The sequence below is a fragment of the Protopterus annectens genome, chromosome 8.part0 (assembly GCF_019279795.1).
Source record: "Protopterus annectens isolate FY-2018-M chromosome 8.part0, PAN1.0, whole genome shotgun sequence".
NCBI classification, from domain to species: domain Eukaryota; kingdom Metazoa; phylum Chordata; order Ceratodontiformes; family Protopteridae; genus Protopterus; species Protopterus annectens.
The window spans coordinates 1,330,319,807-1,330,334,486 of NC_056741.1; the positions used below are offsets into that span (position 1 = coordinate 1,330,319,807).

Consider the following 14,680-nt stretch of genomic DNA (forward strand, 5'->3'; position numbering starts at 1 on the left):
ATCTAAAACTTGACCTTTTAACCCCATTTACCATCACTAAGAACTTTCCTCACAAAATAAATAGGGAAACAATAACCTCCTGGGAACAAAATGGATTCTTATGCTGGTTTCAATGTGTAAATAAATTAAATGTTTTAGATATACATATGATAAAAACTGCTTACAATATTCCAACACAGGACTGGTTAACCTTACAAAGCATTCTAATGTACACTCAAGATTTATGTAGATTAATTAATAATTCCTCATTTAAAGATATTCCAAATCTAATACGTTGTCTGTATGAATTTATATATAATAGTTGTGAAAAGAAAAATTCCATTTCAAATCTATATAAAGAGTTAACAACATATAAAACAATTCCCCAATCATCATACTGGCAGTTCTTAACAAAAGGTCAGTCATTGCAGTTAACAGAGGAAATTAAAACTAACATCTTACTATCAGTTAATTACACCTCTAACACACAGTACTGGAAATATTTAACCGGAAATACTTACATAGAGCATTTTTAAACACCAGACAGAATTAAAAAGATCACTACTACTACAAACGTTTTTTGCTGGAGGTGTGAAGAGTCAAATAAAGCAGACTGGATTCATATTTTTTATGAATGTAATAAAATTAAATCATATTGGAATGGAATCAAACATTTTTTACAAGCTTTATTTAATGAATCCTTTACCTTAAATAAAGCACTGATTATACTAAGTGTAAATGAAGGTCCCTACCTGAATAAGACAAATATGTATTTTTAGAGGGTAGTGTGACCATCTATGTTATATGGGTTGGAGACAGTGGCATTGACAAAAAGGCAGGGGTTTTGAGCTGGATGTGGCAGAGTTAAAGATGTTAAGATTTGCCCTGGGTGTGACGAGGGTGGACAGGATTAGGAATAAATATATTAGAGGGTCAGCCCAGGTTGGAAGGTTTGGAGACAAAGCCAGAGGCGCAAGATTACGTTGGTTTGGACATGTGCTGAGGAGGGATGCTGAGTATATTGGGAAAAAGATGCTAAGGATGAAGCTACCAGGTAACAGGAAAAGAGGAAGACCTAAGATAAGGTTTATGGATGTGGTGAGAGAGGACATGCAAGTGGTTGGTGTGACAGAGCAAGATGCAGAGCTCAGGAAGAAATGGAAACAGGTGATTCGCTGTGGCGACCCCTAACGGGAACAGCCGAAAGAAGATGATGTATTTGTCATGAACAATACTTGCTATATCTAGGAAATGTGCAACCAGAAGGTGGAATTAAAATACACCCCCAACCTTGGAAGAATTCTACACTTTACTGAAGACAACTGCATCGATGGAAATAAAAATCAAATAACTACGAATTTATCCCAAGCCATTGGTAAATAATCCTTGGAAGAAAGTTATATTTTTGTTGGACACTCTGCAATAATCAATATTGTATCTCTGATAACTGATCTGTTAATTCTATAATAACATACAGTGTATAAAATTGAAAGTCAGGCTATTGTAAATATTGTATACAGTTGTTTAAAATATTTAAAAATATTATGCAAATGTTATTTTTATTGAAAATAAAAAAAATTTTGAGGAAGAATGAGGACTTTAAAATCTTGTTTTTTTCATGACAGAGGATTTGGGGAAAAAGTAGTAGTATGGTCTTTTTTGAGTTGAGCATGAATTGGGAATTATGAAGTTATGTTTCAGTGACTGTTAAAGCTTCCCGAGTAATTTTCTGGAGATGCACTATGTTGTCTGACTTGCAAATGAGAGTGGAATCACCTGTGTATTGTATTAGGATAGCCTGTTGTGTGGATGTATAGAGGGTGCTAGTGACAATGTTAAAGAGGATGGGACCAAGGATAGAGCCTTGTGGTACGGTGACTGAAAAGTAAGGAGACAGTGTGGACTGCCATTTTACTGACTATACTATTAGACAGGTAACTTTTAAACCACAGACGGGTGGGCTGAAAGAAACCTAGTGAGGGCATCTGAAGTAGAAGTTTGCTGTGACAAACTGTGTCGAAGGCTTTAGACAACCCTAGAAGTAAGGAAGAGACTAGTTTGCCATTATCTCTAGCTTTACTGACAGTATCTATATATGTTAAAAGGGCAAGGCTAATACTATGGGAAAGATGGAAGTCATGTTGTGCAGGGGATAGGGGTTCTTCCTGCAGAAGATAGTCTAGCAATTGTTTTGAATAAAGTTTTCAAGTATTTTAGCAAGGGGAGATAACTTTAGACCTATAGCAATCTTATTAGTGTCTGTTGAATTTCTTCCTTTGTGCAGAGGGATAATGTGTGACTTTTTCAGAGAGAGAGAGAGAGGGAACATGGGATTCCTGGACTGACCTATTTATAAGGCTTGAAACAGGATAGCAATGCCATTGTATGCTATTTTTAGATACTCACTTGGAAAGTCATCAGCTGAAGAAGAGTATGGTTTAAGTTTAAGAGTAGTTTTGTAATCAGATGTGGACATAGGTTTGAAGGTGAGAATGGATGTGGTGATATGTGGCTGTTGATCGGGGTTGGGATTAGATGCTGGGGAAGCCTTGGTTAGGGATGCTACACTATCTATAAAATAAGACTTGAACTGTACTGCAATTGAGTGGTGAGTTTCAGGAGAGGGACTGGGTTGAATTTTTTGCCGGGGTGTAAGATTTCTTTAACGGATGTCCAAAATTTTTTAGGTTTGTGTTTAGTATTATTCTGTAAGTTATAGTATAGTTTTTTTGTCTTCATTTATTTGCTTTTTATTATGATTCTGAAGCACTCCTAAGTTTAAAATATTGAGGTATTTTATATTTTTGACATTCTTTCCATGCTTTTTCTCTATCCTGCATTAGCATTCTACTCTTTCTGTATATTGCATTGTTTTTAGCCTCTTCCTTCTAGGAGGTAAAAGGCTGTTTAGGATATTTAGAAAAGTTATAGTGAATTCATTTATAGCATTGTCTAACAGGAGGATTTTTTAGAAAGTTCCAGTTAATAGATGACAGTGTAGTAATGAACATTTCTGGGTTAAACATGGAAAGGTTGCATGTTGTTTTATAAATATAAACTGTAGAAATGGTGCAGCATAATTAGTATAAACCAAGAAGCATGCAGAAAAAACTAAAGTGGTAAAATCAAGAATTTTAATAACAAGATTGAGTCCTTTCATCTTCTCACAAAGGCCAGATTTCTGATTAGACGTTTTACCGTCACTGGCACTGGAACACAAAGAACACAGGTATGATCACCAAAAGAGTTTGACATTGTCCTTGTGGTGGTGTATTTGCTAGGGTCTGATACTAGGATGTAGTCTAATACACAATTTGATGTCTTGCTATAATGTGTGGGGCCATTAATTAGTTGTGTGAAACCACATAAGTTCATGCTAGATGTAAGGAAGTTAGAGTTTATGTCCAAGCAACTGACATTCACATCACCAAGTAATATTTTTTCTTGTGGAAATGTTGTGGATATCCAAAGTAGGATATCTTCCAGTACAACTGTATTGTCACGAGTAGGGATGTAAAGGACAGTAACACAGATTTGTTTACAATTATTTATTTTATGAGAAAAGCAATAAGAAGTTCTGCTGCACTGAATTTAGGTATTGGTTTGCTGTAAGGAGAAATGTGGTAGGTGTTGGGAAGCGAAGCCATGCATAGCAAGCTTCCCACCCTCATGTCAAATTATAACCAACAGCAATCAATTTATAGCCAGTGCAAAGCAATTTAACAAAGAGATGCAAAGTAAAATTAGTTTTCTGCCATTTCCTAAGGCTAAATAACTGGCATATGCAGTATAATCTATTGGTCAAGAAAAAGGAGGCAGTAGCCAACTGTGATTTCACAGAGACTTTCCATCACAGAACAGGCATGTATTTGACTGATTAAAGATAATATACAGCAAGTTTCTCTATGATAAATGTGCTTTCATTATGCAATGACAAAATTCTCAGTAAACAGCTAGTCAACAATGCCAAAGAAAGGCATTTTGTCAAATGCCTTGGCCCGGAACAGCTCTGCCCTCATCCATTGCTTTGGTGACCTTCTCAAATAAGTCAATCAGGTTGAGGAGGCATGACCTGCCCTTGATGAAACCAAACTGGGTTGGGTCCAGTGTCTCAAGGTTTCCAATGTTGTTATCGATCAATTCCATAATTCTTTCCATGGTTTTGCATATGAGACTAGAGAAACTTATGGGTCTGTAGATGGACCACCTTTGTGCAGAGGGATGACCGTTGCTGTTCTGCATTTATTAAGCATGAAGCCCGTGTGGAGGCTATGGTTAAACAGCAATTGCAGAGGGCCTGATAACCTTAGCATGAAGCATAACCTATGCTTCATGCTATTTGGAAGACATCTTTGGAAGTTGTCTGGGATCACTGATGCAGTCGTCTAGGCTTTGGAGAAAACATTGAGGACCTGTTCCATAGTGACAGTAGGGGGAGAAAACAAGGAGTTGTGCACACAACTGCGTAATGCCTTTGAGGTTATGGGCATAGCTAAAGAATATCTTGTGGTTGTCCTTGGCCTGGGAGAACAAATTTTCCTTTTTTCCTCTGAGTTGCTTGTTTAGTTTGATGAGAGTGCTGTCATCCTGCTGTGTGCAACACTTCCTAATTTTTGCGAAGATTTTCTTCCTTCTGTTATAGAGGCTACTGACGATGAGACTCTACCAGGATGGCTTATTTGAGTTAGTTCTGTACTTACTCATGGTGGGTAAAAATGCCTCTAAGCAGCTATTAACCTGCTCGTATAGGGCTTCTGTAAACAGTTTCTCATAGGTAGCCATGTTCTCAGGTTTTATGGGAGCTTGAAATGTTTGCTAGGTTATCACTTAATAGTAGGAAGTTAGCCTTAGAGTAGTTCCTGAACATTCTAGGGTTAACTGGGGTTCCAGTTTTATTTTTTTTTTACTGGAAAGGAGAGGACATTACACTAGGGGGTTGCACAGCACAATCCTATATTAATGAGGACCAGATCCACTATGTTTGCACCCCTGGTGTGCATTCTGACAATCTAGTCTAAGGAGTTTGTGTTCCCAGCTCCTCCCTCTGAAGTAGATTCTGTAGTGCATGTGCTGCTTCTCTGCTTTCATCATACTCATGCTTTGATTGGTGAGACTTAATAGCACTCCTAACTCGTGCTTTGATTGGTAAGACTTGCTAATAGCACTCCTAACTCATGCTTTGATTGGTGAGACTTGTTAATAGCACTCCTAACTCGTGCTTTGATTGGTGAGACTTGTTAATAGCACTCCTAACTCGTGCTTTGATTGGTAAGACTTGTTAATAGCACTCCTAACTCGTGCTTTGATTGGTAAGACTTGTTAATAGCACTCCTAACTCATGCTTTGATTGGTGAGACTTGTTAACAGCACTCCTAACTCGTGCTTTGATTGGTGAGACTTGTTAATAGCACTCCTAACTCGTGCTTTGATTGGTAAGACTTGTTAATAGCACTCCTAACTCGTGCTTTGATTAGTGAGACTTGTTAATAGCACTCCTAACAATTTAAGGAATTTACTTAGATCTTGGCAGTACACTTCAGCTTTGCCCTATCTTTTCCCAATAGGTAACACCTTAACTTGTCCAAAGTTAGCAGGTGCTGAACAGCAAAACCCGAATAAGCTGCTGCCCTTAATGTCATCATCAATCTATCATTTACTCTCTATTGATTTACCTACAAAAAAAAAAAAAAAAAAAATACGTCACAAGTGAAGTAGTCCTCCTGTATGAAGTGTCGAGTTCTAACTACAACGTTCTGTCTGCTAAGGTGTTTATCCAAAAGATGGCTTGTTGATCAAAATCAATTTAGTTGTAGCATTCCATGCAGACTTACCTTTCGGAGTCTTCAACTGCAGACTTTTTGTAGTGTGGTTTGGAGCTTCCACCTATAATCCGGAATTTTCTTCCCATTCTCACAAGCAGCAAAGTAACCACAATTGCTGAAGGAATGAAAACCAGTATGGCAAGAAATGCAACAACAGAAAGCTGGAAGGATGGTGCTAGAAAATTTTGAATAAAAAAAAATACTTATTAAAACAGAATATCTTGCAGTTTCTAAATACAGAAATCATACAGTATTCTGAACCTTATAATGATACTTTCTGCATCAAAGTGGAAAAATGTGACAGTACTTAAAGGTCAATATCTTCGTGATACATCATAAGGGTGGTTGTGCTGAAGATGTTGGTCTTCAAGCCATAACTTAACACTCATTGTCCTTAAATATATGCACAAATAATCAGTCTTCCAGCACTGTCTATAAATAAAAGATACAGTACATGTTCTACTTGTTATTTTGACCCCTTCCACTTCCTTTTGCTTCACAAACTACTGCTACAACTACAGCCCCAGTAAGATTAAAAGGGCAGCCATGTCCCACAATCTTATATGACCGTACACAGATGAGCTTCTTTAAGATCTGGTTATTTATCAAACAAAAATGCTATGCTTATGGTGGATTCAAAGGTTAAACAGGGCAACTCCCAGGCACCAGCTATGTGTGAAAGGCCATCCACAACAGTTATATAAATGTGGCCACGTCCAAGCAAGAGTTGATCTGACTGATTACATTAAAAGGCATTCATAGCCAAAGAGAGACAGAAGCTGAAAAACATTGCTTTTCATTGTTAAAACACAGCTAGTAGATGCTCCGATCTGCGAGGTACTTGGGCAGAAGTATCAATCATTTTACATACACTCAAAACAAGGAGCTAATCATCCTTGCAACATAGAACTTGTACTTTTCATTACTGTTGCTTCCTTTAATTTTAAGATGCAAAATAATTCATTTTGCTGACCAAGTAAATCTCAATGAACAAAAAGGCACTTTTCCAAGACTCACACAAATAAAAACATTCCACAGCAGAATACGCATTAAATCGTTTGACATGTATGTAGAACAGACATTATATTTTAAGAAATGTACAATAAGTTAAGGAGTCTGCTACCGTGACCCTGTGAACAGCCAATGCCATCCAAACAGTTTATTAGTGAAGTATGGAATGGAAGTAGATTGCCAGGTCTTCTGTATTATACACATACAACACACAAGCCGTGTGTACGCACACAAGCACACACAAATACACCTAGGGACAATTTTTATTTGCCAGTTCACCCAGTGCTTGTCTTTGGCAGACACGTGAACACAGGCAGGATACGAATCCACACAAAAGGCTCCCCAGCTAAGAACTGAACTGGCCAGCCTCTTGTGAGGAACCTCTTTGAGGTAACAGTGCTACTCACTGCTTCAGTGTGCCATCCTTCTGAACGAAATACATTTGCTGGCACTACTGAGGAAATACAAAGTATAGGCTCACAGGTTTGGCTGTCAAGTTTATGACCCACTGACCTTTAAGAGGATTGACTGCTGAAATCCCTTGATATCTTATGCTTCCTCAAAGAAAGTATTAAGAAAAAATGCCTGAAACATTTTACATTACTAACATTTATTTTTAGTATTAGGCTCCCTGATGTGGTGTTACCCCCCCCTCCCCAAAAAAAAAAAAAAAAAAAAAAACAATCTATGCATTCCAGACACAGACTTTCAAACACAAACCAATCACAGACTGTTTTACAGTCAGATGCCACTTACTGTTAACCTACAAAGAAAAATATTGGAATATGGATGGCAGCTTATGAAACCTGACTAGTTCAAGTTTTCCAGACTTATGATTTTTTTTTTCTGGAAAAGCTTCACTATACCTTCTCAAGTTCTTTCACGTGGCTTTTATGAAGATGACAGCATGCTGCACTGTACTCAGTAAAGGATCAGATCAGTGAGGTATAAAGTGGTGCAATTTCCCTGGAGTGAGGAGAAATACCTCTTAAAATTAAACGGACTAAAGAATATGCTTTTCTGTCTTTGGTAGACAAATTCAAAGTTTAAACAATTGTCTACTATTGTTTCTAGTTCTTTAATGATGGTAACTTTCAATGTTTTGACCAAATATTTTGTAATCATAATATACATCCCTTTTATAATGTCTCAACATAATATACATACTAATAAAACAACAAGACTTCTCAAATAAGTGGTAAATAAAGGCATATAATAAAAGCAAAACCAAAAAAGTGTTACCTAAGGACAGAAAATACGAATGGTATCCCAACTTGAAAAGCTTTAGCATAAACAACTTTAATCACCACTTTCATCTTACAATACAGAGATTTCATCAGAAACATACAAAGAACAATTCAGATACCAATTTATAATAAGCAGAAAGTCAAATGACAATTAACCTGATAAATATTCCAAATAATAAATGAATAACTGATTAAAATATCTATAAATATCTAAAATGTATTCTTATGTAACCTCCTATTTTAGAAAAACATATTTTATATTAATAGCATCATTCAAACCTGGAAAGCAATTAGCTCAGAGCTTCAAATGCTATTCAGTCTCCTTAATTTCTAATCTATTTTTAAAACCCCCAGTCCTTAAATCAATGCACATTTGTTCAACAATATAAAACAAAAACTTTTTATACTTTTTACATTTTCTGGTACATTTAAACAAGGCATTGCTCAAGTCACATGGTTTAATAAAATACAAATGTTCTTTTATTCTCTTTTGGAAACTCCTAGTAGTCATCCCCACATAAAAAAAGCTGACAAACCTGAACAATTTACATAATAAGGGGCAAAATATGCATCACTCTTACTAGCTACTTCTTTATACACTTTAAATACTGTCTGTTTATTGTAACCATGCTGTTCAAACAAACAAGTAATATACGTTTTATAGTAAACATACTGACATTAAAGTTGTGGTCATTACTACTACAACAGGTGCTCAGCTTTATGGAAACCTTTTTGTTACCCACTCAGCAATTATCACCATATTTGGCCATCCATTTTTCATTTTTGCATCTAAAATGCAGTCCAAAAATGAAGTGGCGTCAGTACAGAGCCATATGGGACAGAAAGGTAAAGTACAGTTGTGTACACTTACCATAAATGTAGATGTTGGAGTGTCTTCACTGTTGCAGACATCACTATAGTGTTCTTCCTGCCAGCAGGCAGTCCTCAGTCGGCCAGAATCCAAAAGTCTGGGTCCGGCGTCGGCTGTCCAGTCATGCTCCCTGACGTCAGAGCGCCAGGAGTACAAAGCTGCCAGCCGACGCCATGTTCTCCAGTTTTTCTTGCCCCAGATGTCAGGTTCCCAAAAGTGAAGGCTAATAGTAAAACAAAAATGTAACAAACAAACCCCATACCCTGTAGCAAATACACCTCAGAAGGGTGAAGCAGGAAACCACACTAATGAAAGTATAAGAGGGGACAGGAGGGTGGTTAACCCAGACTGCAACAGTGAAGACACTCGAACATCTACATTTATGGTAAGTGTACACAACTGTACTACGTTCATCGTGTTTCACTGTTGCAGTCATCACTGTAGGGTTGAATCCCAAAGCTGAGATAAAGGGTGGTGGTTATAGAGTAGAAGGGACGGCTAGAAGGCCCTGCAAGACTGCAGAAGCAAAGCCTGCCCTAGACCTAGAGTAGAGTAAAGAGGGAGATTATAGTGCTTAGAGAAAGTATGCACTGAACTCCAAGTTGCAGCTTCCAAAATATCCTTGGTAGGTACTCCTCTGAGAAAGGCAGCTGAAGTAGCAGCAGCTCTGGTAGAGTCCTAATTTTTCCTGGGATTTGCTTTCCATGATGTGAGTAGCAAAATCTGATTCCATGAGCAATCCATTTAGAAATGGTCTGTTTTGAAATAGCTTTGCCTTGGGAATTTGTTGCATAAGAGACAAACAGTTGATCTGTTTTCCTGATATCCTTGGTTCTGTCCAGGTAAAATGAAGTTGTCTGTGTACATCCAAGGAATGCAAGATCCTTTCCCCCTTATTTTGTGGATTTTTGAAAAAAGTTGGCTGGTGAATAGTTTGATTTAAAGCCACTTTAGAATCCACCTTAGGCAAGAAAGTAGGATTGGTCCTTAAAGACACCCTATCTTGGCGAAAAATAATATAAGGTTCCACAGCCATGAGTGCTTGTAACTTAGAGACTCTCCTGGCTGAAGTCAAAGCCAGTAGGATAGCTGTTTTCCATGATAAATACTTAATATCAGATGTGGCAGCAGGCTCAAAAGGAGGCAGAGTGCGTTTTTCCAGAACATAGTTGAGGTGCCAGGTAGGTATGGGTGGTGTCCTAGGGGGCCTTAAATTCTTTGCTCCTCTGAGATATTGTTTCAGAAGTGGATGCGAAAAGATAGGAGGATCTGTATTGTAATGTGCAGAGATAGCGGAGGCATGTCTTTTTATGGAGGAGAAGGATAAACCCTTATGTAGCATGTCTGTCAGGTAAAGTAAAATCAGTGGGATATTAGGAATGAGAGGATCCGAATCCTGAGCATGCATCCAGGAGCAAAATCTCTTCCATTTACCTGCATATGATTTTCTAGTGCTAGGCCATCTGGCTTCTAAGATGACATCCATGACCTGTTTGGGAAGGAAAGGATTAAGCATAGACCCTGAATTCGTCAGGCTGCGAGTTTTGACATGAGAGTGCAGAACATGGCCCTGGTGTTGGGACAAAAGATTTGGAATCTGAGGTAAAATCCCAGGAGGCTCCTAGGATAGATTCATCAGTGTTGAGTACTAAAATTGACTAGGCCAGTTTGGGGCCAGTAAAATCATCATCTTGGGCTTGTCCTGCTTGATCTTGTCCTGCTTGATCTTTAGTAACACCCGTGGAAGAAGAGGTAGTGGCGGAAAGGCATACCCCGAGAGGTTTCTCCAACTGAATGATAGTGCATCCACTTTCCATGCTAGCTTGTGAAATGTTCTTGTGCAAAAAATCTGTAACTGGTGGTTGAGGGGGGGATGCAAAAAGATCTATGTCCGGGCAGCCCCAGGCTTCTGTAATCATCTTGAATATTTGGGTGTCTAGCATCCACTCATGTGGGTCTGACAGGTTCCTGCTCAGGCTGTCTGCCAGAATATTTTGTTTTCCTGGCAGGAACTGAGCTTGTAGATCCACTTTGCAAGCTAGAGCTGTGTTCCATAGAGTCATGGCTAGTCTGCAAAGGGGTTAGGAGTGTGAACCCCCTTTCTTGTTTATGTACCACATAACTGTGGTGTTGTCTGTCCGTATCAGTAGTTGTCCTGGTTGTAAGAGATCCCTGAAAGCCAAAAGGGCATTCTGTACAGAGAACATCTCTTAAATTGATATGTAGGTGCTTCTGATCCTCTGTCCAAAAACCTTGCAGACCTTTTCCCTGCAAGTGGGCTCCCCATGCGTAATCTGAGGCATCCGTGGTTAACACTTGGCTGGCTGGAGGCAGACTGAAGGCTTTCCCTTTGTTGTGAAGACATGCCATGGTCCACCAATGGAATTCCTTTTGTAGGCAAGGCAAGACAGCAATCTGTGTGTCTAGACTGTGGCAATGCTGAGACCATACACTTTTTAGGTACCATTGTATTTTTCTCATATGTAGTCTTGCATTTGGTATCAGAAGGATGCAGAAGGCCATGTAACCCAAAGCCTGCAGGAATTTCCTTGCAGTTATCAGAGTTATTGACGCCAAGGTTTTGAAAGTTGAAGCCAGCTGCTGTTTTTCGGATGTCAGGAATGCCATCTGAGTTGTTGTGTCTAGAAAGAGCACCCAGAAAAGTTATCTGTTGTGTGGGTGTCAAATTTGACTATGTTCACAGTGAATCCCAGGTACTGGAGTAGATTTTGAACAAATTCCAGGTGCTGAGTAAGACATCCTTGGTGTCTGCTTGAATAAGGCAGTCGTCCAGATAAGGATAAATATGAATTCTCGTGAGTCTGCAATAAGCTACTACTGGTGCCAGGCACTTGGTGAAGACCCTGGGTGCAGTAGACAAGCCAAAGGGCAGCGCAGAGAATTGGTAATGTTTCGAGCTGGCCTTCAATCTGAGGTATTTTCTGCACTCCTGTCTGATAGGGATGTGTAGGTAAGCCTCCTTTAAATCCAATGTCACCATCCATGCATTTTTGCTCAACATTGGCAGGAGCTGTTGCAGAGTAAGCATCTTGAACTTTGGTATCTCCAGGAAAGTGTTTAGGACAGAGATCCAGGATGGGTCTCCATGAATTTTGCTTTCTGGGAACTAAGAAGAGCCTGGAGTAAAAGCCTTGCCCAGTCTCTGATTGTGGAACCAGTTCTATGGCCCTCATAGCCATGAGGGATCCCACCTAGTTTAATGCCTCTGCCCATTGGTGTTTTGGTAGGTCTGGCCATCCGTTTGGTCTTGGCAAGGTATGAAAGTGGAATTTGTAACCTCTTGAAACTACATCCAGAACCCACTTGTCTTGGGTTATGCAAGTCCATTTTTGTTGAAAAAGAGAGTTTTCCTCCTAGAGGAGCTTCCAGGAGAGAGGTTCCTGGAGCCATGCAGGGGAGTCATTGAGCCTGTTTTCTATAAGATTGAGGTCTGTCCTCTCCACCCCTGGGGGTGGAAGCACTCCACTGTCTAGGTCTGTAAGAGGTCTGTGCTTGGGCCCTCCCTCTGGAGCACCTATATCTACCCCTCTGAGGCCTGTCCGAGCTGGGAAAGGACCAATTTTTAGTTGGCCAAATTCTGCTAAATCTTGGGGGCTGGACTTGTAAGAAATCCTTAACCGTTTGCAAGGATTTTGCCTTATCCTCCATTTTCTTTATCACCTCTTCAGCCTTACACCCAAACAAAACATTATGCTGAACAGCCAGCAACTTAGCTTTCACTTGATCAGGTAAGTTTTGTTCCTTTAACCAAGCATGCCTTCTAATGACTGTGCCAGAGGCAGCCGCCCTGCAAGAAGCCTCCAAGGCATCGAAACCGCAGTGTAAACTATGCTTCCCCACTTGTTCAGTGGCATGCATCAAATCGTGTAATTCCTTATTATCTGCACATGCAGTAATGGTACCCAATTTTTGTTTCATAACAGACAGTAGAAATTGCTGATATTTTAGCATATGGAATTGACAATTTAAAGCCATAATAGCTAAAGTAGCAGAAGTGTACACTTTTTCCCCCATCTCTCCAAAGCTCTGGAATCCTTATCTGTTGGAATAGGGTTTTTAGCAGAGGTGGCCTTAACCCCCTTAGGACCCTGAGAAATGGTTTCTGGATCAGCAGTAGGATTTTTGTAAAGGAACTGGTGGGAGTCAGGGACCCTGTAATATCTGTCGGGCTTAGAAGGGGCGGGAGGAAAGGAGTCAGGAGTTAAAATTAGCCTCAGAAAAGGCATCATTCACAATATCCAAAATAGGAGGAATAGCCAGGGGTCTATGTTGGGGAAAAAGAAGAAAATCCCTAAGCCTTCTCTTAAGATTCCAAGTACTCCTGTCCTTCCCAGTGAAAATGTTCCCTCATGTCATGTAAACTTTCCCCAAAAGAAAAATCCTCAGGGGGAGAAGCTGATGGAATGGATTCCTCAGCATCAGAATCCTCATAAGGAGGGAAAGTATATTCCTGTTCAGAGGAAGACACTGAAGAAATAGATGCCTGATCAGAAGATTCATAATCCAATTCTTGCCTTGGCCTTTTGTCTGGAGGGGGATGTGAACCCCTAATCATGGTTAGTAAGTCCTCCGCCATTTTAAGTAGCTGTTTCTGAGATTTGGGTCCCGGATCAGAAGAGGCCTGGGCTGGTGTCTTAGATTTAGAAGGAGTCTTTGCCTTTGTCTTTGCCTTTATCAGAAGCTGTGTAGGCCTGAAAACCTCCTCGGAAGCCAGAACCTGCACAGCGGTTCCGGACCCATCCGAGGGAGCATTGTCCGAAGGTCCTGCAGCTGGATTGCTCAAAGGCCTAGTTGGCTCCTCGTGGGAGTCCGTTTCGGCAATCGGTTCTGAAATGGCTGACAGGGGCTGCAAAAGCGCCTCACCGACGACAGCCGAACCTGTAGCTGGCTCTGCTTGAAAAACGTAGTCTGATTTGGACCTCGGAGGCCTGTCCTTATCCTTGCATCGTTTGTGAACTCCGGTAGTCGAAGTGTGTCCGACATTTTATAATTAAATCGCCTGCCAAAGTAGTGAAAAGTAAAATCGTACCTGCGCTTAATCGTACGTTGGTTAAATCTAGCACAAAACCAACAACTAGCTACGTCAGGGCCTAAACAAGGAATACAGTAACAATGGAAATCCTTATGAGGTATTTGCTTCCCACAAGAAATGCAATTATTAACTTTTTCTGACATTGGACTGGAGCAAAAAAAAAAAAAAGTTTCCCCAACGGGGTACTTAGCTTTAAGAAGAAGAAGTAAATCTTCGGACTGAAGCACGAAAAAATATCAGGAGTCAACCGACCGGCACTTGCAAACTGCTTTCACCGCACGGCAAGAAAGACTGGAGAACATGGCGTCGGCTGGCAGCTTTGTACTCCTGGTTCTCTGACATCAGGGAGCATGACTGAACAGCCGACGCCGGACCCAGACTTTGGGATTCTGGCCGACCGAGGACTGCCTGCCGGCATGAAGAACCCTACAGTGATGACTGCAACAGTGAAACGCGATGAACATCTTATTACTTCTGTTGCTTAACCAACATTTTACCCACTTAATTATATGAGGACTGACATTTAATGCTTTCAATTTGCTGATTATTCCCTAAACTGAGATACACTCAAAAGCTTTAGCAAGATCAAAGGAAACTACTTCAAATATCATTCCTTCAAAAAAAGTTTCAGATACTCAAAGAATTATTCAAGAGAAACTCTCCCTTTAACAACTCGTATCTAAAGTAAGTATGTCGC

The 14,680-nt window shown here is 39.9% G+C and overlaps 1 protein-coding gene across 1 annotated transcript in view; it reads right to left on the reverse strand.

The window, feature by feature from the left end:
* The window catches only part of MPZL3 (myelin protein zero like 3), a 135,380-nt gene that overhangs the window by 29,345 nt on the left and 91,355 nt on the right, over window positions 1-14,680 (reverse strand). The window contains exon 4 of the mRNA XM_044080876.1: window positions 5,811-5,976. Coding sequence (XP_043936811.1) covers window positions 5,811-5,976 — 166 coding nt within the window. The remainder of the gene's footprint in view (window positions 1-5,810; window positions 5,977-14,680) is intronic.